Source organism: Vipera berus (assembly GCF_964194415.1).
Source record: "Vipera berus genome assembly, chromosome: 4".
Classification (NCBI taxonomy): domain Eukaryota; kingdom Metazoa; phylum Chordata; class Lepidosauria; order Squamata; family Viperidae; genus Vipera; species Vipera berus.
Genome location: NC_138206.1, coordinates 57,654,548 through 57,681,357, shown reverse-complemented (window position 1 = coordinate 57,681,357; position 26,810 = coordinate 57,654,548). Strand labels below are relative to the sequence as shown.

The window sequence follows — 26,810 nt, the reverse complement described above, 5'->3', positions numbered from 1 at the left end:
CTTTTTTTGATTTATTAGATTTACAGATACAATCAAAGGAAAAACAAGGAAAAAAATAAAAGGAACAAGATTTGCAGTCATTGTAAAATTAATTTAAGAAACTGACATTACACATTAGAGTATCTTATATTATACTTTTAAGTCACTACTAAAATCAGGTTATTGTGTCATTAGTAACTGTAATTGGAATGTCTTAAATTTTAAATTATAAACCAGAATAAAAATACAATAATTTTTGCCTAAGAATATTCAATATAGTTAAAAGCAAAATGCCCAACAAACAATTTAAAACCTTGCAAGATGACTTATAGACATTTGACATTTGTAAGCAATTATGGAAAACAGGAGTGGCCAAGGGACTGGAAAAGATAAATTCATACTCCACTACCAGAAAAGGGCTGTACTAAAAAAAAATTCAACCATGAAACACTAGTATTTATATCATAAATCAAGATTTTACAATCCAGATGCTGCAGAATGTGCAACAAAAACTGTCAGATATACAATTTATGTTTAGAAAACACTTCAGATCACATTGGTAAAACGGATCACATTGGTAAAACGGAAATGGCAAGGTGGTTCCAAAACGACTGGTTTATTGATTCTACAACGGCTTTTAGCTGCATAGTCTATTATGAATAGTCCTTTAAACATGGGTATATCAGACCACTTCATCTGCCCATTAAGGAATTAATGAGATGACCCAAAGGCAAAAAAAATTGAAGCAAAATCTAAAGCATGATTTAAAACTGGGGAAGAAATGCACCCAAACGGTATGGTATTGCTTTATTTAACTTACATGCAGAATGCGTCATGAGAAAATTATTGAGAAGTTCTACATACTGTGGCTGGTTAAGAACGCTTATAAAATAAAAGTTCAAGGATAGATACTGTACATACATCTGTTAAGGATAGATTTAATATCTATGTATAAAAAAACAGAGACACCTTAATACCGGTGGGATATTACTACTAAGGGAATCAGGTCATTAAGGCAATCGCTACTTTATCGTAGAAAAAAAAACCAACAACCCGCAGCATGGCTTTCTCAAAATACGAAATTCGGCAGCTCTGCTTCCTTTCAAGCGGACTTCTGTTTTGACAACGGTAGGTTGAAGCTACTTTATTTTAGGCACGTACAGCTTGCCTAGTTCTTAACCGGTTTTATTCTGCTTATGTAGACAGCCTGTAAACCAGGGGTCTTCAAACTTGGCCCTTTTATGACTTGTGGACTTCAACTCCCAGAATTCCTCAGCCAGCAAAGCTGGCTGAGGAATTCTGGGAGTTGAAGTCCACAAGTCATAAAAGGGCCAAGTTTGAAGACCCCTGCTGTAAACTTTAAAACAAAAAAAATAGCATTCCGGAAAAGGCCGAGGGCTGTCACCAAATAATAAAAAACCCCATAAAACTCTCGCCTTCCCCCCTCCCCCCAATTTGAAGTCTTGGTTCTTGGAAGTTCCTCGGCCTGCCTCCTTCGGGGACATCTGCCATCCTGGAGCCGAAAACAGCGTGCTTGAAAACTGGCTTCTGCAACCTTAGTCCGACAAAAGCTTCGTCCTCTCCAAAGCGTTCTTCAGCGTCGGATAGCCGGGACCGCCTTTCCAAGCACTGCCTGCCCCGGTTCTGTCAGCCTCAACGGTAGCGGCTCGCCCCGCAATCTCACGGGAGGCTCTCCCACGATTCACTTCGTGGTCTCGGGCCGAGCACGGCCCGGCGGCGCTTCCCAAAGGGGAGAAAAAGGGAACCACCGCGGAGGAGGGGAGTCTCCCCTCAGGGCTCTTCGTCGTAACCCGCGTTTCCACCACCTCCCCCCCCCCGCCCCCAGTCTGAGGATCGGGCGCGTTCTCCCTCCTCCATCCGGCTAACCTCGACCAATCGAAAAGATGCGCACGTGACAAGCGTTCCCAACGATGACTTCATCCCTGGTGTGGGATGACGTCAAATTCAAGATGGATGGAATCACGGCGGTGGCGGCGGCGCGCGCGGGTGAATCGTAAAAGGAGACGGCCGAAGGGGGAAGGAGAGGGGATGCGCGGAAGGTAAGTAAGAGACCCCAGTTGTTGCTCCTTTAAGGTGGGACTCCTCCTGGACAAAGGTTCGGGTTTCCCCGTGCACAAAGGCGTCTTTTCCTGACGTAACTCTGAGGTATATTTTCCCCTGCCGAGTAGGGCTGCGGTCTTAAGCCCCTGTATGCGCCTGCGCCAGTTACAAAAAACGAGTTCTTACCCCCTCACGGCGCATGCGTGCGTCCTAATAGACGCATTCGCCCTGTGGCATACATTCACGTTGCTTTTATTAGCTGCCTAGCGCGCATGTCTGTTGCCCATTTTTAGCTCACGGAGGCTTTCTTTTCTCTGTTGCGCCTGCGCTTTGCCCATATACAATAGCGTTACCCTCCTACGCGGTTAGTTTAGGAATAATGTTTGGGGTGGGGTATAATTAAGCGGAATGAGCATGCGCGAAAATGAATGTACAGTAATGGGCTTTGAATCATATGATGTCATTTTGGGCAAGACATAATTGGGCCAGGCTCGTTCTCTGCGGAAAGGAAGGGTGGGTGTTGAATGTCTTTTAGGTTTCAGGATTCATTAATGCTTTTTGCTTTTTGTTCCTATCAATGCAACCATAAATAAATAATTATGAAATTTAAAAAACAAAATATCTGGAAGACATTATAATTTGAGAAAGTTGTCTTAGCCAGAGATACCAACATTTAAATTGGGAGGCCTTGGGATGCAGCCTATACAAATACAGGACTTCCTTTGAACTCGTCTTCCCTAACTAATATTCTCAAGGTATATTTAATTTGTACTGTGAGAATTGAAAATTATAGGAATAATGTCCTGATACGTTTTTAGAAGAGCATCTGTTGTATGGGCTACTTTTCACGTTGCAGTTTGCTGGGAAACCACACTTGACTAGAAGCACTGCTTTCATTAAAGACTTTTGAAAAGTATGTTTGCCTCATGGTACAAATCAATCTGTGGTAGAGGGTTTTCAGTTTCATGAGTGATAATTGGTTAATTATGTTTCTAGTGTCAGTACTAATAAGGACCGATTTGTTGCAGCCAAGTGTAAAAATTTTCATATTTATATCATCAGCCAATATATGTTTCTGTAGAAGCCTACTGGATAAAACACAAAGAAGACAAAATCTGTTGTGATTAGTGGGAAGGAGAGGGAGCAGAGAGGTATGGGGAGAGGTTCATATTTGAAGAGGACAGAGGCAGAGTCATGTATCGCAGTAGGCCAAGGATAGGAAGCCTGCAATTGTCTATGTATCTACAACTATAATTTTCACAATCCCTTGTCACTGATCTTGCTGTCCAGGGATCATCATGAGTATTGCAGTTCAAATTAACTGGCAGACTTTTAGCTCATACAGTGAGGGGAAAAATATTTGATCTCCTGCTGATTTTGTACGTTTGCCCACTGACAAAGAAATGATCAGTCTATAATTTTAATGGTAGGTTTATTTTAACAGACAGAATAACAACAACAAAAATCCAGAAAAACACATTTCAAAAACGTTATAAATTCGATTTGCATTTTAATGAGTGAAATAAGTATTTGACCCCTTTGCAAAACATGACTTAGTACTTGGTAGCAAAACCCCTGTTGACAATCACAGAGGTCAGACATTTCTTGTGGTTGGCCACCAGGTTAGCACATATCTCGGGAGGGATTTTGTCCCACTCCTCTTTGCAGATCCTCTCCAAGTCATTAAGGTTTCAAGGCCGACAGCAGCTCGAACCTTCAACTCCCTCCATAGATTTTCTATGGGATTAAGATCTGGAGACTGGCTAGGCCACTCCAGGACCTTAATGTGCTTCTTCTTGAGCCACTTCTTTGTTGCCTTGGCTGTGTGTTTGGCTCATTGCCATGCTGGAATACCCATCCACGACCCATTTTCAATGCCCTGAGGGAAGGAGGTTCTCACACAAGATTTGACCGTACATGGCCCCATCCATCGTCCCTTTGATGTGCTGAAGATGTCCTGTCCCCCTAGCAGAAAAAAAACCCCAAAGCATAATTTTTCCACCTCCATGTTTGACGGTGGAGATGGTGTTCTTGGGGGTCATAGGCAGCATTCCTCCTCCTCCAAACATGGCGAGTTGAATTGATGTCAAGGAGCTCAATTTTGGTCTCATCTGACCACAACACTCACCAAGTTCTCCTCTAAATCATTCAGATTTTCATTAGCAAACTTCAAAAAGGCCTGTACATGTGCTTTCTTGAGCAGGGGGACCTTGTGGGCTGCAGGATTTCAATCCTTCTCGACGTAGTGTGTTACCAATTGTTTTCTTGGTGACTATGGTTCCAGCTGCCTTGAGATCATTGACAAGATCCTCCCGTGTAGTTCTGGGCTGATTCCTCACCGTTCGCATGATCATTGAAACTCCACAAAGTGAGATCTTGCATGGAGCCCCAGACTGAGGGAGATTGACAGTTATTTTGTATTTCTTCCATTTGCAAATAATCGCACCAACTGGTGTCACCTTCCCACCAAGCTGCTTGGCGATAGTCTTGTAGCCCATTCCAGCCTTGTGTAGGTCTACAGTCTTGTCCCTGACATCCTTGGACAGCTCTTTGGTCTTGGCCATGGTGGAGAGTTTGGAATCTGATTGATTGATTGCTTCTGTGGACAGGTGTCTTTTATATAGGTAACAAGCTGAGATTAGCAGCACTCCCTTTAAGAGAGTGCTCCTAATCTCAGCTCATTACCTGTATAAAAGACACCTGGGAGCCAGAAATCTTGCTGATTGGTAGGGGATCAAATACTTATTTCACTCATTCAAATGCAAATAAATTTATAATTTTTTTGAAATGCATTTTTCTGGATTTTTTTTCTTGTTATTCTGTCTCTCACTGTTATAATAAAGCTACCATTAAAATTACAGACTGATCAGTGGGCAAATGTACAAAACCAGCAGGGGATCAAATATTTCCCCCCCCCCCTCAATGTACATTTTTCTTCTGGTCTCCAGCAGCAACCCATTATGCAGGGAAAGCAAACTGAGGAAAGCTTTCTCGGTGGGTGCGCCAACCCTTTGGAACTGCTTGCCAACCAAAATCCGGATGGCCCCCGACCTTCGCACCTTCCGGCGTGACTTAAAGACCTACCTATTCCAGCAAGCAGGCCTGGCCTGATAGATTCCGGGGTTTCATTTGTTTTACTATTACTTTACTGTATACTTACCTTGCCCTGTACACCGCCCCGAGTCCTTCGGGAGAAGGGCGGTATATAAAACAAAATAAATAAATAAATAAATAAATAAATAAATAAAATAAGATCCACTACAAACTTGTGCTAAAGGAGCTCTCGACTGCCTCCTAACCTGCCTTGCATTTACGAATATGATCCTACCCTACAACTGCAGTTAGCAATTCTACTTTTAATGCCTCAGTGGCGCTAAGATGATATTAAAAATATTTTGAAAACAACATAAGATACCATTAGTTACATACATTAAAGGTAAAGGTTCCCCTGCACAGGTGTGCTAGTTGTTTCCGACTCTAGGGGCTGGTGCTCATCTCCGTTTCAAAGCCGAAGAGCCAGCGCTTGTCCGAGGACCTCTTCCGTGGTCATGTGGCCGTGGTCATGTGGCCAAAGGCGCACGGAACGCTGTTACCTTCCCACCGTAGTGGTCCCTATTTTTCTACTTGCATTTTTACGTGCTTTTGGACTGCTAGGTTGGCAGAAGCTGGGACGAGTAACAGGCGCTCACTCTGATACGCAACACTCGGGATTCGACCCGCCAAACTGCCGACCTTCTGATCGACAAGCTCAGCGTCCTAACCCACTGAGCCACAAGCAAACAAAAAAGTCCAGATATTTTGGATAATGTTATGTGCTCCTGGCCACTTTGCTTCATCACCAGAGAGAGACAAGCTCGCCTGACCAATAACCAGCCAAGACACAGTGAAGGCCTTTTGTTTTGTTTATTGCAATAAGCGGCGAGAGAAGTTATCAAAGCTTGGTTCTCTCCAAAGTTTCAACCCAAAATATTCCCATTTTTATACATCCCTGGCCCCGGCCGCACATCCCTCCTCTTTCCCCATTGGCTGAGGTACTATAAGGTTACACACTTTCCGACCGCCTCCTACATATTTCCTGCTACATACTAAATCATACATCCCATGTACATTAAAATTAAGAGATAATTTATGCAAGGTGTGTCAGTTAATATTAATCAACTAATTGCACATGCTCAGTTGCCTGGCCCCCTTTTTAATGAAAAAAAATAGGAAAAAATAGGTCCTTTCCTGTTTTGCTAGTTATCTTCTCTCACAGATGTATTGATAGCTTGTCTTCTTTCCCACTCTTAAGACCCAGCTAATTTTTGCCTACGTGTTTCACTTAACATCCTTTCTTTGTGCTCTCCTTTCCTGGTTCTCATCTTCTCCATTCACCTAGTAAATTTCCACTGCAGCATATTCAGTTTTAAATTTCTCTTCCAATATTAAAATTTTGAGAGCTCTTATATTTTATTTTTAGAAGACCTGAACAACTACCTATTATATTTAGCTAGTCCCAAAGGAAAGTTGAGGAGGGATTAGCAAATAAGAAAGAGTTCCAAGGTTGACAAGGAAACTATGTTGGACAGAGCCGTGTGCCTCGCGGTAGTAATGAACTCAAAATTGTTTCTTTTAGAAGTACAGAGGCAAGATTTGAGTGGGAATTCCCATACCTGGCTGGCTCAAACATTAGGGGCCGTAGTTGGAAGTGAATCCAACCAGGGTAGTTCTGTTCTGGGATTCATAAACAAGTTCACCGAATCCTCAGAGGTTGTTTAAATGACATAGACAATTGCTGATTTAGCTCAGCTGTCTGTCAAGCGAAAGTCTAAGCGCATACAACCATTTGTGTCTAGGTTTCCATGCTGAACTTGTGAATAAAAAAAAAACTTATTTGTAACAGGTGGCTGAATTATTTGTAATGGTCTTTTAGTGAACACTCAGAATATCTAACACACGACTAGGGTTTGTTTTGCCGTTGTATCCAGATGGCTGTTACCGTGCATCAAAAAGCTGACTATAATTTCGTAATAAAATCTGTACAGTATTCTGCTTTTTATTACCTATTGTGTTCAGTTTTTGTGTTTTTATTGGTCATGTGCCATCAAGTCAGTTTCATCTGACATAAATTTAATTGTCAGTCATTTTGCATTTTATATTCTATGGATTTTTTGGTAAAATATTAGAGTAGATCAAATTGCCATTTCCTGCTCAGTGTTAATTGATGCCTTTGTCATTATCACTACAATGGCCATTTGCCTCCAGCATTTTCTTATATCACTGATGCCCAATATAGAAGCCTTCTTGCTTTAGCTGGACATGTGAGATGACTTTCATTAAAGGACTATACACGTGTACACACATACACATGCACTTGGCATGCACTCCTGGCTTTCTTTGCTCATGTTCCTCCCTCCCAGGAACACACAGATACCCTGCCATGATCAGGTACCATAGCAGGAGTTGAGGGCAGGGGATTGCTAATGTAATTAAATCATAGGAAAATACAATCAAAACATGAAATAAAATAAGTTAAGATGTTTGATATATTAAGCAGTAACTAGCAGTTATCAATTCACATTTGTTTGGACCAAACTGTTGTTACTTAAGTCCAAAAGCTTGTCTGACCAAGAACATAATTTTTTTTGCAAAAAGAACATCAAATTTTGAATTAGTTTGGCTTCTTTAACCAAGAATTCCAAAATCTAGAAGCAGCCCCTGGCCTCAGAAATGTAATGTACAAGGGAGAGGTTTTCTTTGAAGATTCTTGAAATACAATCAGACTCACATCTGAGAATGAATCTAGTCCCATTGCTTTAAAGAGTTAGAAGTTATAACCAATTACTTTGAATTGTTTCCCAAACAGATTGTTTCCTACTTAAATTGCATTCTGAAAAGATAAGTCTTCAAGAAAACCATTTTAGTGTGGTTATTCTTACATGTCCAAGGAGCAGAAATTGCTCCTTATAACATTCTGGGTGTTAATTTTGTTTTACAATAGACATAATTTCTTTTTTCCCCATAACAGACTAGATGACATAAAGACTTCAGAATCATTGCCAATTAAGGAATAAATGCAGTCCTGAATCTAAGATTTTTCTTGTTTTGAAGTGTTTTCAAGAAGTGGAAAAAAGCTTTTCTGGTACGTTCTATTTATTTTTAGTAGTATGGATTTAGGATTAAATTTCTTGATTTTCTTTGGTATTTCAGTTGTTAAAGAATGAGATCTCTTGCAGATGTAAGAATGAACCATCTTTGAGCATTACTAGAAAAAAGAGCAAAGAGCCTAGTTCCACTTTTCTCTTCTGCACAATTGTGAAGGGGAGACTGTTTTAAACTGTTTAGACTCCCCATTACATCTGAAAATGGAGAAGAGGATTCTAACAAATTTGCAGCAGAAAATAGAGACTTGGGGCTTTCTCATGGCTACAAAAGACAAGAGAGGAAATAGGAAGGATGCTTGCTATTACATTCATATAATGCTAAACCTGTTGCTAGTATTATATCAGGTCAAATGCATTTGCATAAATTGTTCTGTACTCCTTACATATTGCAAATAAATATGCTCTGTATATCCAATAAAAAAGATCTCATGAATCAACTAAGCAATTACAATGAAAGGCAGAAAATAAGATATTAAATATAAATAATTATGTTGGATCCCATCTAAGCATTTCAGCCAGTGACTAGCAGAAGAATGTTGTTTGAAGGGCTGTACCAGATCGTTATCCAGATAGAGTGACAGTATTTTTACTTTTGATACAAAATGAAGTTTCTGTATTTTACAGCAAAGAAGGCACAAAAAACAGAATTAAGTCTCTGGTGATCTTTCCAGGAGCTTAGATCACAATATCTACAAAAAGCAGAACTACTAGAACACAAAGAAACTTACATCCCAGTGAACATTAATGCAACACAAAAACTAGACAATTGGATCAAGAGTACTATCAATGACCTCAGTAAAAAAAGCCAAATTACCAAAGAGAAACAGTGACAGACGAGAAGCAGTAGATCCATCCTCCCACACTTCTACAGATGACCCCAAATACACAAGCCTGACATACCTTTCCATTCAATTGTATCATGACTGGAGACCCCTATCTACAATATCACAAAAGAATTAACAAAAAAGCTTGGGCACCTCGGAAGAGGGAGCAAACATTCCATCAACTCTCTGCTACAGTGCCTTCAGAGACATGACTATAGATAAGGTCGAAATCATGGTCTCATTTGATGTCACAGCCCTGTTCACGTCCATAGATTCGGAATTAGCCAAAGAATCTATGACTACATTGTTCCACAGCACAGTTGATTTAACCAAATTAGACGGAGATTGGAACACCCAGGATTATGGATCTGATAAATCTCTGCCTAAGTTTTGTCCAATTTGATGGACAAATTTACCAACAAGTTAAAGGGACACCTATGGGATCACCACTTTTAGGAAGAATGGAATGAGGAATAGGGAATAGAATAGAATAGAATAGAATAGAATAGAATAGAATAGAATAGAATAGAATAGAATAGAATAGAATAGAATAGAATAGAATAGTTGGAAGGGACCTTGAAAGTCTTCTAATCTAACCTCCTGCTCAGGCAGAAAATCCTATACCATTTCAGACAAATGGTTGTCCAATCTTTTCTTAAAAACTTCCAGTGTTGGAGCATTCACAGCTTCTAGAGGCAGGTTGTTCCACTGATTAACTGTTCTGCCAGGAAATTTCTTCTTAATTCTGCTTGTAGCAGAGGTCATTATGTAACATCTAGAAGCTATAGCACTTCCACAAATACAACTGAAAATATGGATCACATATGTAGATGACACCTTTACCATAATAAAAAAGACTAATTATAGATAATATCCACAGAACTATTAACAATATGTTCAAAGGAATCAAGTTTACCACAGAAGAAGAAAACAACAAATTGCTACCCTTGCTGGACATCCTGATCAGCAGTGACCACAATGGCAAACTGGAAACACAAGTGTACAGAAAAACTACCCACACCAACCAAGTGCTCCACTACCAAAATAACAACCCAACCTCCCACAAGGGAAGCTGTGTAAGAACTTTATTTAGATGAGCACAAACTCACTGCAGCAACCCGAACAGCAGAAAAAGGAAACAGTATCTATGCAACATATTCCAACAAAATGGATATCGAGGCAACTTTATCAAAAAGTGCCTGACTACTCAATCCTATATAGAACAACCAACACAAGCTCGAAAAAGAGTAACACTGCCATACATCAAGAACATCTCAGAAACCTCCAACAGACTACTGCAACCTCATGGAATCAGCATAGCACCTAAGCCAACTAAAGCCCTTCAAAATATACTAAGTAAACCAAAAGACCCAGTAGCTCCAGAAGAAAAAACAGGAGTTAGCTACAAGCTCCGACCCTCCGGTTAGCACCCTTTTGTCCGGGGGTGAGGGTGATCAGGCCCCTGAGCTCAGGCTGGTTTATCTTAATGCCAGATCCGTTGTTAATAAGGCTCCCCTCGTTCGTGACCTGATCGAGGAGGAACACGTGGATCTGGCATGCATTACGGAAACCTGGTTGGGCTCGGAGGGAGGGGTCCCTCTGACCGAATTATACCCCCCAGGTTTCTGAGTGCTACACCAGCCACGGGCTCAGGGTAGGAGTGGTGGGGTGGCGGTGGTTATTAGGGAGACCTTATGTCCGTGGGAGACCACCATTGTCCAGATTGGCGGGAGTGAGTCCCTCCTCCTGAGATGTGGCCTTTGGGCTCAGATGGGCTTGTTGCTCACATACCTGGTGCCCAGCTGTGTGGCAACAGCTCTGCCCGAGCTGCTCGACACCCTCTCAGTGTTGGCGGTGGAGTTCCCCAGGCTTATAGTGCTGGGTGACTTCAACCTGCCTTCCCTGGGAGGGTCGTCAGAGTTAGCCCGGGAGTTCATGGCTTCCATGACAGCCATGGACCTGACCCAGGTAATTCAAGGCCCGACTCATGTGGGGGGCCACACTCGACCTGGTGTTCCTGTCTGGACAATGGTTGGATGATTTGGGAAGGGGTTCACCGGCCGTTGTTCCCCTGTCATGGTCCGACCATCATCTCCTACGGCTGGTCTTCCTTTATGCCACCCCCCGCCGCTGGGCTGCGGAACAGACCAGATGGTTCCGCCCCAGGCGCCTAATGGACCGTGAACGGTTCCAGATGGCGCTTGGGTCTATACCCATCACCCTCACTCACAGCCCAGTTGATGCCTTGGTTGATGCCTGGGAAAAGGCGGCTACTGAGGCACTCAACTGTGTTGTACCCTTGCGACCTCTGACCCGGCGCAGATCCCGTTGGGCTCCATGGTTTTCTGAGGAGCTCCGGGAGATGAAGCGTCAGAGACGGGGTCTAGAGAGCGGTTGGAGGTCCAGCCGTTCCAAATCTGACTGATTGCAGCTAAGAACCTTTATAAGGTCTTATCTTGCTGCGATGAGGACGGCGAGGGCTAATTACTTCGCTGCCCTCATCGCGTCCGCAGATAATCGCCCGGCCGCCCTGTTTAGGGTGACTCACTCCCTCCTTAATCAGGAGGTGAGAAAGGAGCCCTTGCAGGGGCGGGCCGAGGAATTTAGTCATCATCTGACGGACAAAATCGCTCAGATCCGGGCCGGTTTGGACTCTGACTGGGCAGAGTCTGACGTGGAGGAATCGGACGGTCTTGAGCATGCTATCTGGACTGAGTTTGATCCTGTTTCCCTTGATGATGTGGACAGGATGATGAGGAAGCTGAGCTCCACCACCTGTTTGTTGGACCCGTGCCCCTCCTGGCTGGTTTATGCGGCCCGGGAGGAGACACGAGGCTGGTTGCAGGCAGTAATAACTGCTTCCTTGAAGAAGGGTATCTTCCCCGCCGCCCGCAAGGAGGCGGTGGTGAGCCCCCTCCTCAAGAAGCCTGCCCTGGACCCGGCTGTTTTAAATAACTATCGTCTGGTCTCCAACCTTTGCTTTTTGTGCGAGAGAGTGTGGTTGTTGAGAGTGTGGTGGCGCATCAGCTTCCTCTGTTCCTGGAGAAAACTGATTATCTGGACCCGTACCAATCAGGCTTCAGGCCCGGGCACAGCACGGAGACGGCATTGGTCGCACTGGTGAATGATCTCTGGCGAGCTCGGGACAGGGGTTGTTCCTCTGTCCTAGTCCTATTAGATCTCTCAGCGGCTTTTGATACCATCGACCATGGTATCCTACTGCGGCGTCTCGGGGTTGGGAGTGGGAGGCACCGTTTTACGGTGGTTCTCCTATCTCCTGGGCCGCTCGCAGTCAGTGTTGACGGGAGGGCAGAGATCCGCCCCGAGGCCTCTTGTTTGTGGAGTCTCTCAGGGGTCGGTTCTCTCTCCCCTCCTGTTCAACATCTACATGAAGCCGCTGGGTGAGATCATTCGTGGTTTCGGGGTAGGGTATCATCAGTACACTGATGATACCCAACTTTTTCTCTCCACCCCGAACCAACCCAGTGATGCCCTCGCCGTGATGTCCCGTTGCCTGGAGGCGGTCCGGGTCTGGATGGGGAGAAACAGGCTTCGTCTCAATCCTGCCAAGACTGAGTGTCTGTGCATATTGGCATCTTGGGTTAACCAGACTATTCCATCTTTAACGATGGGGGGTGAGGTGTTACCCCCCGTAGATAGGGCTCGCAACTTGGGCGTCCTCCTGGATTCACGGCTCAATTTTGAAGATCACATATGAGCCGTGACATGGGGGGCTTTTGCCCAGGTTCGCCTGGTGTGCCAGTTGCGACCCTACCTGGACCGAGATGCTCTACGCACAATCACTCATGCGCTTGTGACCTCCCGCTTAGACTACTGCAATGCTGTCTACATGGGGCTGCCCTTGAGGACCACTTGGAGGCTTCAGCTGGTGCAGAATGCGGCCGCGCGAGTTGTGATGGGGGTTTCCCGACACTCCCATGTAACACCTCTCCTTTGCAAGCTGCATTGGCTTCCGGTTGCCCTCCGGGTGAGATTCAAGGTGCTGGTGATGACCTATAAAGCCCTTAATGGCTTGGGTCCGGGATATCTGAGGGAACACCTGCTGCCGGCATCAAGTTCCCTTCGTCCAGTGCGCTCTCACAGGGAGGGCCTTCTCAGGGTTCCGCCGGTTAAAGATTGCCGGCGGGTAACACCCAGGGGGAGGGCCTTCTCTGTGGGTGCACCTGCTCTCTGGAACCAGCTGCCCGTGGAACTTAGGACTGCCCCCGACCTTCGTTCATTTCGCCGGGACTTGAAGACCTGGCTCTTCGAGCTCCCCGGCCCAGGCTGAGAGTTTTTAGTTTTAATTGGGGTTTTATTCTCAGGGATTAAATTTAATTGTTTTTAATTTTTGTATCACTGTTTTAAGTAACCGCCCTGAGTCCTTCGGGAAAGGGCGGTATATAAATCCAATAAAATAAATAAAATAAAAATAAACATACAGTATAATGATTGCAACAGCCACTGCATAGGACAAACAGACATAAGACTGGCATGAACACCAGCTACCATGTTTCCCTGAAAGTAAGACCTACCCCGAAAGTAAGACCTAGCTTTATTTTGGGGGTTGGGCCTAATATAAGCCCTAGTTTTGGGGTGAGGTGCACGCCTAAAAATCAAGCTAGGGTGGGGGTGGGGGGTACAGCTGCCCCCCGCGCCCCGTGCCTGCTTACCTTACCGGTAGGAGCCTCCCATTCCCTGACATTTGTCACACTGCATGGCCCGTGACTCCAGTGCTGCTGCTTGCGGCAGGAGGCTGCACAGTGCTTCAGGCTGTTTCCGCTGCTCATGGCAGGAGGCCACATGGTGCTTCACGCCATTGCCGTTGCTCATGGTAGGATGCCGTGGGGTGCTTCGGGCCGTTGCCACCGGCCCGGAGCACCACACAGCCTCCTTCCTCTAGAAGCGGCAATGACCCAAAGCACTGTGTGGGGTCCTGCCATGAGTGGCAGCAACAGCCCAAACAGCCGTGTGGCGTCCTGCCGCTAGCAGCAGAAACAGCTGGAAGCGCCGCATGGCTTCCTGCTGCAAGCAGCGGAAATGGCCCAAAGGTCTGTCAGGTTTCCTGCTGCAAGCAGCGGCACCAGGATGAAGCACTACTCGGCCTTCTGCTGTGAGCAGCGAGTGGCAGCATCAGCATGATGAGCCACGCGGCGCAACAGGTATCAGGGTGTGGGAGGCCTGGATGCAAGAGTCCTAAGGTAAGACCTTCCCCGAAAAGAAGACCTAGTGCCTCTTTTGGAGGCAAAAAAAATATAAGACCAGGTCTTATTTTCGGAGAAACACAGTAGCAGTTAGAAGACACGATGAAGACTTGTTAACTTCATAACCTATGAAGAGACATAACCATAGTCTCAATTGGGAAACTGTGACCACCCTAGACCAAGTCAAATCCAAAAATGATAGGGCATTTCTAGAAGCCTGGCACTCTTGACAAGAGACATGTAGACGTAAAGAATATATACTGTGCAAAAGAGACAATCAACAAGCCCAAAAGGGAACAAAAATACCAAAACACCTCCCCACCAGCAAATAGCACCCAGGTGAGCATAGATTAACTCCAAGGTTAACATCAGACAAACTATCAAGTAAACAACACCCCAATCAAGGAACTGCCAAACAAGCCAACAATAAACAGCCCAACCAAAGAACCTCTAAGACCACCCCCACCAACACTGACAGGCAAGCCACCAGAATATAAACTGAGAGCGAACCCCACTCCTTACTGGTACTGAGGATGTTACTTTGTTTGGATAATGAAATGTCTGTAAGAAAAAAAACTACATTAGAGAGCATTAAGGACCCTTCAGAACTTGACTTAGGTCCAACACTCTGTTACAGAGGAATATTCCTGCTGTGTGACATTTCCAACTAAATATGTTTTAAATTTTAAGATTGACCCAAAATTATTTTAGAATCTTTTTGCCCTCTTAAGTATTCGAGCAAAATACTATTTTAAGTTTTTGAGAAAGTTATTGAAGTTTCTATTTTTTTTCCCTTTCTAGGTCAAGAATAAAATATTAGATTAATTTTCAGTGAATTATATAAAAGATTATGTATTGGCTCTGACCTGCAATATCTATATTCTCTTACCTTTTAAAGCAGTCATCTTCAATCTATCTGGCCCATGGATGTATAGATTCCATGATGCCAGAATTCTTACAGTTGATCTTGCTGGAGATTTCTAGAAGATGGCACCCAGGTATCAAGGTATCAGGGATGCCAAGTTGGGGAAGGTTAATAGAAAGTTTTGCATGTAACAGACATGCTGACTATTTGCGTCAAAGTGACTCAGTGAAAAAGAAATGAGCAATAATCGCTTCAGAGCACATGGATTACATGAGGATTGCATGCGATGCTGAAAGGCCTTCTGTATATCCTGCTTTGTGTCTTTTGACTGCAACCACCACTGTGTAGGACAAACAGGCAGAAGACTGGCAGAATGCATCCATGAGCACCAACTGGCAGTCAAAGGGCATGAAATTAAAATTCTTTAATTTCACAACATATGGACAGATTTAACCATAGTTTCAATTGGGAAAGTGTGACGTTCCTAGACCAGGCCAAATCCAAAAATGCCAGGGAATTTCTAGAAGCCTGGCACTTAAATCAGCCATCAATAGATACATAGACGTTAACAACATCTGTAGACTGCAGAAGAGACAATCAACCAGCCCAAAAGAGAAAAATATCCCAATAATTCGCCACCAGTAATCGGCACTCAGATGAGCATAGATTAAGGTCAACTTCAGACCAACAATCAAGTAAGCAATACCCCAATCAAGAAACTGCCAAAGAGCCATTAGTAAACAGCCCAACCAAAGAATCCCTGAGACCACCCCCATCCACACAAACAGGCAAAACATCAGAATATAAACTGACAGCAAACAGCACTCCTTAAAAGCACTGATGATGTTAGCTAGTTAAGGTAATGAAACGTTTGCAAAAGAAAACAAGCAACCTCAAAGAGCACCAAGGACCCCTCAGAGGCAACCCTGGACAGCCCTGCATATATGTTTTATTACTGCAGATCATATATCTGCTTCCCTTCCAGGATAGGGCTCTAAACCATTACCCATTTTATTTTTGACTTTTATGACTAGAAAAGTTGTTTACATGTATCTCAGTGTATACGTTGAAAGAGCAAGAATCTCAGTTCTCCTAACATATTTGGTTAGATCTGGATTAAGGTAGTTCTTGGTTCGCAATGATACTTGTGACAAAATTATATATAACTAATTCTTAATATAAATTTCACTTGGAACTTTGCACAATTATCTTCGTTCAAGTTCAACCCACATGAGTGTACAGTACCCCTTGTGTCACTTTATTAAACTGGGATTGTCTCCTTTGTATTTAGAATTAAATATGAATTCAAAAGAACCAGCTTCCCCTTGAGCTTCGGATGGCCCCGGACCTCCGGTCCTTTCGCCGCAACCTCAAAACTTTTCTCTTCCATCAGGCTGACCTGGATTGATGATGGGTTTTTAAATATGTTTTAATTTTTAATTGTAGTTAATTTATTTTGGGGCTGTTATTTAATTCGTTTTTTAATTTTTGTATTGTTGTTTTTATTGTTGTAAGCCGCCCTGAGTCCCTTGGGAGATAGGGCGGCATATAAGTCCCAAAATAAATAAATAAATAAATAAATAAATAAATAAATAAATAAATAAATAAATAAATAAATAAATAAATAAATAAAAGAAGCCTTTAAACATTTAACCAGATTTACTTTCAATTCAGTCTTTGTTTTTGTTAGGTTTAACAGAGGTGTAGTGGAAAGCTAAAACTTTTTTGTTTTGTTTGGTAAATATTTAAATTATATATGCAGGTAAAATCAAAGTGGACTTTTTCTCCTTGATTGTGCACTAGGCTGGTTGAACACTGTAGTACATTTTACATATATATATCTATATATACCATGTTGATTTAATTGATACAGAATGTTGCACATGTTAAAAACCTAAACAAAACATATTAAGGCCATATTATGCTTTGGAGATATTATTTTTAAAATGCTCCTTTGACTTATTTTTATTCCATCTAAATTATTTGGTGAATGTAAGTTTGTCTTTTTTGTCTTTCAGATAAACCTAATCATGGATGGACTCTTGCATTATATAAATCCTGCACATGCTATTTCTCTTTTAAGTGCTTTAAATGAGCAACGTCTGAAAGGACAACTTTGTGATGTTGTTCTCATAGTAGGAGATCAAAAATTTCGAGCTCACAAAAATGTTCTAGCTGCCAGCAGTGAATACTTCCAATCTCTATTCACTAAGAAAGAAAATGAGTCTCAGTCAGTATTTCAACTTGATTTCTGTGAACCAGATACCTTTGACAATGTATTAAACTACATTTATTCATCATCTTTGTTTGTTGAGAAAAGCAGTCTGGCCGGTGTGCAAGAAGTAGGCTACAGTCTTGGAATTTCCTTTCTTACTAACATTGTATCTAGAAGTCCTCAAGTTCCTTTGCCCACATGTCCTATCAAGAAAATACTATTCCAAGAAGATGATGAAAGTGGCTCCCAGAAAAGAAGTGTCATTGTTTGTCAGAGCAAAAATGAAACCCAGGGGGAAAATGCTGGTCAAACCTTCCACGATATAAGCCATAGTTCTAATTTTTTGTCATCAGTTGCCACCAAAACTAAGTGGCCACAGCAGTCAACAGAATTTCAACATAGCCGGTCATTAAATGAAAAGAGATGGTTGAAAGATTGTTCTTTAAGATACTCCAAGTCCCTTGAATCTTCAGTTACAATGGATGATCAAAATAGAATGAAAAGAAATGCAGTATCACCACAGAAGTCTTTCGTAGAGAAAGAACTGGCAGCTGATGAACTAGGAGAAAGTGATCAACTATTAACAGGAAAGGCAGAGGAAATATCCTTGAAACAGGTTTGTCCACCCATTGAATCTGTACGCAGTTCATCAGAATCCACATTTTTGCTGAATGAAAGAGACAAAGGAACTAGTCCAGGTGAAGACAGGAATTTACTATACTATTCAAAATTAGGATTAGTAATCCCATCTAGGATAGCTGGTCCTGAAAGCCAAAGTACCGACAGGAGTGGACCACTTGTAAAAAGTCTTCTGCGAAGGTCATTGTCAATGGATAGTCAAGTTCCTATATCTTCACCTTCTATTGATTTAAAGCTTTCTCAAGGGTCTTTAGTAGGGAACAATGCACAAGGAATAATGTTGAATGTAATATCACAAAAGTCGCCCATGAAAGATTCTTCAGTAATAGCAGCTGCTGACGATAAGACACAAATAATGCATCCACATCGTCTTAGATCCTTCAGTGCTTCTCAGTCAACAGACAGGGACATGAATTCTCAAGAATTACAGATTAAAACTGAACCTAGCAGTCCACTTTCAGATCCATCTGAAATTATAAGAATTACAGTGGGAGATCCTTTATCATCTGTCAGCAAAAGTGACTCCTTTAAGACTGAAGATGACCACAGGGAACTCACTAACTCTTTTAAAGCAGAAGATGACCACAGTGAGCTCAACAGACTTCCAGCTAAAAGAAGATTTCAAGCAGACAGAAGGCTACCACTCAAAAAAATGAAGGTAGACCAACATGTTTCCCCTGAGTCAGAGGACAATTTTGAAGAGAATTTGAATCCTATGCCTTTTGTTGATTTCCCAGATTCAGATGTCAGCAGAGATGAAAGTGGTGAACTGGAAGAAACAAAGCCTAACAAAAAATTTAAGTGCAAACACTGTCTTAAGATTTTCAGATCAACAGCAGGCCTACATCGTCATGTCAATATGTACCATAATCCAGAGAAACCATATGCTTGTGATATTTGCCATAAGAGATTTCACACAAACTTCAAAGTTTGGACCCACTGCCAGACACAACATGGAATTGTAAAGAACCCCTCACCTGCTTCTAGCTCCCATGCTGTCTTAGATGAAAAATTCCAGAGGAAATTAATTGATATTGTAAGAGAACGGGAAATTAAAAAGGCTTTGATTGTTAAATTAAGACGTGGAAAACCAGGGTTTCAGGGACAAGTTAGTTCACAAGCTCAACACGTAATCAAAAGGAATCTGAGGTCAAGAAATAGAGGAGCTTACATTTGTACCTACTGTGGGAAAGCATATCGCTTCCTGTCACAGTTTAAACAGCATATAAAAATGCATCCAGGAGAAAAACTGGTTGGAGGAAATAAAACTCCTATTAAACCAAAAGAAGATAGTTGCAGTGAAAACCCAGTGGAAAACAAAAAAGTTTATCAGTGTCGTATTTGTAATGCTAAGCTTTCCTCTCTTACTGAACAAGGAAATCATGAGCGGCTGTGCCGGAAAGCAACAGTTTGTGCTTACTGCAGTCTTTTGTTTTCTTCTCCCGAACTGAAGTTTGGCCATGAAGTCACATGTGAATACAAGAAGCTCACTTGCTTGGAGTGTATGCGAACTTTTAAATCCTCCTTCAGCATTTGGCGTCATCAAGTTGAGGTGCACAATCAAAATACCATGGCTCCAACGGAGAACTTTTCTTTACCAGTTCTGGAGCACAATGGTGAAGTAAGTCATGCTCCGAGGCCACATTATCAAGCAGAGCCTAACAAAATCGGCAGCTTTGTGGCAGCTAAAGAAGATGGTGTATTTAGTGATTCCTCAGAGCAAATCAATTTCGATTCAGAAGATTCCTCGTGCCTCCCTGAAGATCTTAGTGTTTCCAAGCAGCTGAAAGTTCAGATCAAAGAAGAACCTGTGGATGATGTAGAAGAGGAGATCTCTGAAAGCAGCCGGGAACCAAAGGAGAGCATTGCTAATAAGGAGACTGGTTTGTGGCCCTGTGAAAAGTGTGGGAAAATTTTCACCGTACACAAGCAGCTAGAGCGTCACCAGGAGCTTTTATGCTCAGTCAAACCCTTTATTTGCCATGTGTGTAATAAGGCTTTCCGAACCAATTTCCGCCTGTGGAGTCATTTCCAGTCCCATATGGCACAAGCTTCGGAAGAGCCTTTGCGGAAAGAACCTGAGGTGTGTTCTTCTGCCAATTCTCCTTCACCACCACCTTTGCCTCCACCCCCTCCGCTTCCCAAAATACAGCCTTTGGAACCGGATAGTCCTACAAGCCTGTCAGAAACCCCTTCAGGTAGTGAGAAATTTGTTCCACAGAAGTCTGACACACTTTTTTATCATGCTCCACCGCTGTCAGCTATCACATTCAAAAGACAGTATATGTGCAAACTTTGCCATAGGACATTCAAAACTGCATTTAGTCTTTGGAGCCATGAACAGACACACAATTAAAGAAAACTTTTAAAAGAGTGCCTATAGAAAGTTTCAAATATCTGTTTAATTTCTGTGATGTTTCTGAAATTGTATCACTGAAAGTAGATATATATAGCATACACATGCAAAGGGTAAAAAAAAAACCTCTCAAAATTAAACTTGAAATTTGTGATGCTGTGTTTTGGATATAGAAATGAAGGTTAAATTTATCCTTACTAGGGAAAATTGTGCAAACTTTTTGATATTGTGATTTCAGATTTCCTAGATATAGAATAATTGCATTCATTAAATCTGAGTATATATTTCTCATGATGTTATACTGGTAAACATGGATACATGTAAAAAGAATCAATGACTTAAGTATTTAGAGTACAGGAAAAGTTCATGCTAGTTGTTTTTACAGAGAATAACTCATGAGCTCCATATATTAGTCGTTCATTTGATGTTAAGGGAAGAAGCGGATTGAGTGTTTTGCTGTGTTGGCCGTGATCCTGTTGAACATTAGCAATAATGAATAAAACCTCAATTGAATCAACTTGACCCTTACTGAAAAGGTTGCTTATCTTGGAATAATTTCATTACTGGAATTTTCTGAATGGATATTGCATAAGATGTAATCAAAGGTTAGCAATATATTTTGTCCCACTTTATGACCTTTATTGCCACAGTTGTTAAGTGAATCTGGCTTCCCCATTGACTTCATTTGTCAGAAGGTTGCAAAAGGTGATCACGTGGACCTCAGGACACGGCAACCGTCCTAAATATGAGTCACTTGCCAAGCATCAGAAGGGTGAAAAACGGTCATAAGTCACTTTTTTAGGTACCGTTGTAATTCTGAACAGTAATTAAATGAACTACCTGTACAGTAGGTGCGAATCTTTCTCTGGCTGCCTTAAAAAAGATTGTTAGTGTTGAAATAAGATACAGTGCTTATCTGATCCTCAGAGGCTCATAGCCTTATATTTTAATACGTGGAATTAATGTAAGAAGAAGCAGCAAACTGATATTCCAATGCAAACTATTTCATTTTTTATATGAAATAGCATTTAATAGATATCAGAATCTAAGTTCTTCTTTACTTCTGATCCATCCTGGTGCTTATGATTCATTATAGTGAAAAGCATGCATATGAACATTTTAAAAATGAGAAAATTCATTTCCATTAGTGAGTAATAGTGAGCCTGGCCAAAGCTGCAAAAAACTGTTTGGAAAAAAAGTTCAAATGTAAATAATTATGTATGTATAAATGAAAAATGAATAGAAAACTTATATTAACTATGTTTAGGTGAAAGTGCAGGAGGAAATGCAACACCAAAAAGCAATGTATTTCAAAAATGAAAATCCACAATGAACTTTTCTATCCAGTAGTATCCTACTTTCAGCACCTTTTTATTTTGTTCATTTAAGATTAAAGTAATTAAAATATTGAGCCATAATCTAATGCAGATTTAAGCCCACTGATTTTCCTTGGCCAAAATGCCTGTTTAAATTCAGTGATATTTAAAATAGAGTTTCTAAATATGGTGTTCTTCAACTTTCATAATTCCCCACCAAATAGGACCAGTGCATCTAGAGGCAAATTAAATCATAGTTTGGGTTAGGAATTTTTCAAGCAGTTCATTTTAATACATGTTTTATTTATTTATTTATTACATAGACATCTGCACTCACATGTACAGTTGCAGCATCTATAAACAACTTTCCAAAACATCCATGTGTATTCATCTGTTGTAATGCAACATCCTACATACCGGTACATAAGGATTCTTGTTCATTGATTTCTTCTTTTGATATAACACAACCATTGTAGTAGACAAGCTTCATACTGTATATCAGTAGCCCTACAATTACAATGGACTGATACAGTGGGATGATGAGTTGTAGCATCCATATATGACCAAGTAGAATAATTAATACAGATGTCTGCCAAGTAATTGGAATTCTATTTCCTGCTCAAAAATTCACATTTAACCCTGATTTATTTTAAGCTTGATCTAGTGACCATATATTGGAATGAATGATAAGAATGTAAAATGATGTACAGTAAATAGCAATAGCACTTAGACTTATATACCACTTCATAGTGCTTTGCAGCACTCTCTAAGCGGTTTACAGAGTCAGCATATTGCTGCCAACAATCTGGCTCCTCATTTTACTGGCCTTGGAAGGATGGAAGGCTGAGGCAACCTTGAGCCACTCAGAATCGAACTCCTGTAGTGAGCAGTGAGTTAGCCTGCAGTTCTGCCTTCTAAGCTCTGATGCATCAATTGACATTTTAGATTCTGATATAAGAAATGTGTTTGGAGCTAGAGCCAGATTCATTTATGCTATTTAAAAACATAAAGGGAAACCAGTTGAGTTTCTAGAAGAAGAAAAAACAGGGCACTAATACCAGAATCTAATGAAATATGAGCAGTAAAGAAAATGTCATTGTCAGTCAAGCTATTACAGCAACTTAAAATTCCAATATTTTTAAAGTTAAAAAAGATCTGTAAAATACATGTGAGCGCCATATAATGTTTATTGGAGTTTTTTAAAAAAATTATTTTCCAGAGAACAGCTGTATAGTCTGCTAATCAAGAATTGCTGTAGAAAATATGGGTTGTCAAATCACTTTTTGATCAAGCGTGGTAAGTTCTTGAAAGTCCATGATCCAAATATTAGTAAACAAGGTAAGAAGGGCAAAAATAGGATTCACATGAAACTAGCACAGTACTATGCTTAATGGAAAAGGTGAGGCCTATTGAGAATCAAGGGCATGGCAAGAAACTACTATTTATTGACATGATCAGCAGAACTTATTTTTGCAAGGCCAAGGTTTACTGGGGAGTGAATGTGGCCAAGATACTAGTAGGTGTATAGCAAACATTGAGGCCTTTGCATCCAACTTCTGGACAAATCATATTTTATTGTGGGAATAGGAGGATATTTCTGGACATCAATAGTTGCTTGAAGCACTACATTGTTGCTGTTGATGTTTTTTTGTGCCTGGGCTTTATTGAAAATCACTTGTCTATGCTGATGATTGAGAAGTCTAGCTAAATTTGCATGATATGTTATCCATGGTTAAATGAACCACAGTTTACTCAACTAAGTTCCCAAGATCATATGACTACATTCTCTCACCATACTAGGCTACAATGTGATTTTTTAGTGAGTGGCTCAGAGAAAGGCATTTGCAAAACACATGCTATTGCAAGAAAACTATATGATTATATCCACCTGGCCACCATATTCTCCCCAAGATAATTATTCTTTAGTGAATAGTGTATTCCGAGAAGAAATCTTTTGTGAATCCTAACTCTAGTGTGATGGACACGCATTTTTTTCTCAACCAAAGGCCATTCTTGACTTTTCAGTGGCATGATGGAAGCTATATTCCATGAAAGTTATGAGGTCTGGAGAAAAAAACCTAGATTTATATTTAAATTAAATGTGTTGAAATTATTATTCAGGCATTTATTTTTACTATTTTCATACAAATCAATTTCTTTTTGCCTTGCTGTCAGATAAAGAATTACAATTTAGCAAAAGTATTTGAATACAGTAATTTGGGGGTCTGCATACAAGGCTATCAGACACTATTTGTAATTGGGCCCTCAAGTTGTGAACCCTATGAAGATTAATAAGGCTCTTCTTTCAGAAAGATTTATTCAGAAGTAATCTTTACATTATTAAAGAGATTTAGAAGTAATTGTAGTCAGAATTACAGTTTTGAGCATGCTTTTGTGTAGTCTTTTTTTAAAAAGTGGGGGAACATCTGGCTTCAATTTCCTCAAGTTATAAGGAAAAAGCAATAACTTAGCAGCAACATTTACAAATAAATTATTTTGTTATTCCAAAACTAAACTATGTACTTTATTCTTATTTTGAAAATGTAAATGAATGTATAAAAAGCTAATATCTTTAGAACAAGGTTCATGCACAGCCTTTGAACAATGACATTTATTTTTAACTTCAGAATAAATGAATTCTTGATCATTTAAAAAAAGTGAATTTACATTCTTCTGCTTGTTTAAACATGAATGGAGCCATTGCTTTTTTTTTTTTGGCAAAACACTGCATACCTGGTGACACAATGGTTTGGATGCAGTACTGCAGGCTAATTCTGCTGACTGCCGATTGCCAGCAGTTCGGCAGTTCGAATCTCACCAGCTCAAGGTTGACTCAGCCTTCCATTCTTCCAAGATTGGTAAAATGAGGACCCAGATTGTTGGTGGCAATATGCTGACTCTGTAAACCACTTAGAGAGGGCTGTAAAGCACAATGAAGCGGTATGTAAGTCAAAGTGCTATTGCTATACGTAAAAGATTCTCGCCGAATATTTCCTCAGTTCAGCATTTCTACTCTCATCCCATTATAGTGCCTGCATAGAAAACTTAACATGAACCAGAGAGCCAGTCAGCCTCTTTTCCCATCTATTGCATTACAACAAATATATGCTGCTTTTGCCTCTTTCTCTTTGGAGTTGGATATTAATAGATTTTTTTCAGAGTTCGTTACCAGGTGCTTGAAGGTAACTGTTGCTACTCCTATATAGGGGGGATGTGTGAACCAGGTCTGATGATGTCTCACTTTCTATACGCAAGCTTTACTCATCATTCCCATTACCACAGCATTTACCTTGATTTCTTTCAAAATATGCACAACACTTCTGAACCATACTTACACCAGGAACACAACTCAGGTTGACTTTTATAGATTAGAATTCCCATTTCTTTTAATCTATATTTTATCTTAGTAGGGCTTCGGTTAGAAAACCTCCAACTATTGAATGTCTAGCTATCAACACTGCCAAAATATGCTTTCCCGCCCTCCCCATTGTGTCTGCAGATTTAATAGAAACTCTGTTTTTATAAAGTGGAATGAATAACAGTAGCCCAAGAGGTTCAGAAACATGTCCTCAGTTATTTAATTGGGATACTGGATACTCTGAGTAGCATTTGATTTAGTGGAAGGTAGATTTTTATCATCTTCCAATAACTCTTTATTGAAAATCATATCCCATTTTTCTAAAGGTGTATCTGCTTCTCCCATCTTTCCCAATTATGGCAGCAATGTTCACCTTTTATAGGAGAAAGAACTTTTGCCTCTGGTACTGTAAAATAGCTGAATATATCCAGCAATCCTCATAAAACCAAACAGCCATTGAGTTTGGCAAAACCTAATAAATCCTACCCGCCAATATTGTCAAAACTTAGCCAAGTATTTTTGATTGTGAACTACATCACACCCTTTGAATTATTAGGATTTCATCATAAGATCCTGTTGCGCTTTCCTTGAATGATGTACCTCTTGGATTGTATGTAGACAGAAATAGATGCGGGAGATGTTAGTGGTTGTTCTGCAGTCAAATGTAATTAAATTGAACTTTGAAATTACAAAACATACCAAACCAGGTCCTTTAGAAGGTGCCATAGTCAATATGACCTTAAATTAATAGTCAATTATTAATCCTTCACTAAAATTAATTTAGCCTTAATCTTTTGGCTTGTGCTTGTTGTGTTAAAGAACGCTGTTTACATTTTATTGCCTGAATGCTGGATACAATTAAAGCACATTAATTTTATTTCTCCTGCAATGGCAATTATCTAATCAGTATTAAAACCAAATATATTGCTGACCACAAATGCAATGGGGTGGTGGTGTCATTATTAATTGGACAGCTGGGTTAGCTTATGTTTCCCAGTAATAGAGGAAGATGAGCATTCCATAAGGTCCTAAATTTATTAACACTTCATATACTGAAAAAGATATCTAAAATTCAACTTTCCAAGGCTGATTATAGTCTTTATTTTTATTTTTTTTAAAAAGCCATTGAATTCAGTAGATCCAAATATTACCCTAATTACAGTTTTAGCACTTGCATGGTAAGCTATCGAGATATTAAAATTTCCAGATTTTTGATAGTTCTTATATATGAATTGTGTGGAATGCATGAAGTTTGTATTTCTGATGAGGTTTTTTTTAAATAGTATTTTCTTCTTCATTGCCCTTAGATGATTACATACACAACAGTTTCATTCTGAGTGTCTGTAAAGTGATTCTGTATAGCCAATAGGTGAAATTTAAAAGGCTTGAAAGAAATAGATTTTTTTAAAAAAATGACAAAAGGCCTAATTTTTTATGGTATTGCTGTCTAATTTTGGGGATGGCATTAGAAAAGCATGTAATCATGTCCAATAAATAACCAGGAATATAATTTAAATTCTATTTTGAGTTTTTCTGGTTTTAAACTAAAGATATATAAGATAAATCTGAAAGCTGTTGTTATAATTATGTATATCTTGTATACATTATACATTAGTTTACTATCTGTTACTTTTAAAGTAGAAATCTAACTTTTTTAGAATTGAAAATTCCTAGTTTCAAATTCTTTTAATGTAATGTTGCTGCTTTGTATTACTTTTCTACTGTATGTTTTAATTATATAGTTCTTTATGAAAAAAATTTGGAGTAAAATAAACTTGTTCTCTAGAGTCATTCTGTCTCATATTAAATATAATGGCGATATTCTAGTTCTTAATAACAAAATAAAGTCC

General features: G+C 40.4%; 1 protein-coding gene across 3 annotated transcripts; it reads left to right on the top strand.

The window, feature by feature from the left end:
* ZBTB21 (zinc finger and BTB domain containing 21) lies at nt 1-26,810 on the top strand. 3 transcript variants are annotated; one of them, XM_081326579.1, is made up of 3 exons: nt 1-2,039; nt 8,048-8,161; nt 17,095-26,810. In XM_081326579.1, the coding sequence occupies exon 3, from the start codon at nt 17,107-17,109 to the stop codon at nt 20,284-20,286; it is 3,180 nt and encodes a 1,059-aa protein (XP_081182705.1). In that variant the 5' UTR covers nt 1-2,039; nt 8,048-8,161; nt 17,095-17,106; the 3' UTR covers nt 20,287-26,810. The 3 variants fall into 3 exon arrangements, with proteins under 3 accessions (XP_081182705.1, XP_081182707.1, XP_081182706.1); XM_081326581.1 differs by lacking the exon at nt 8,048-8,161; XM_081326580.1 differs by lacking the exons at nt 1-2,039; nt 8,048-8,161 and adding an exon at nt 10,042-10,083.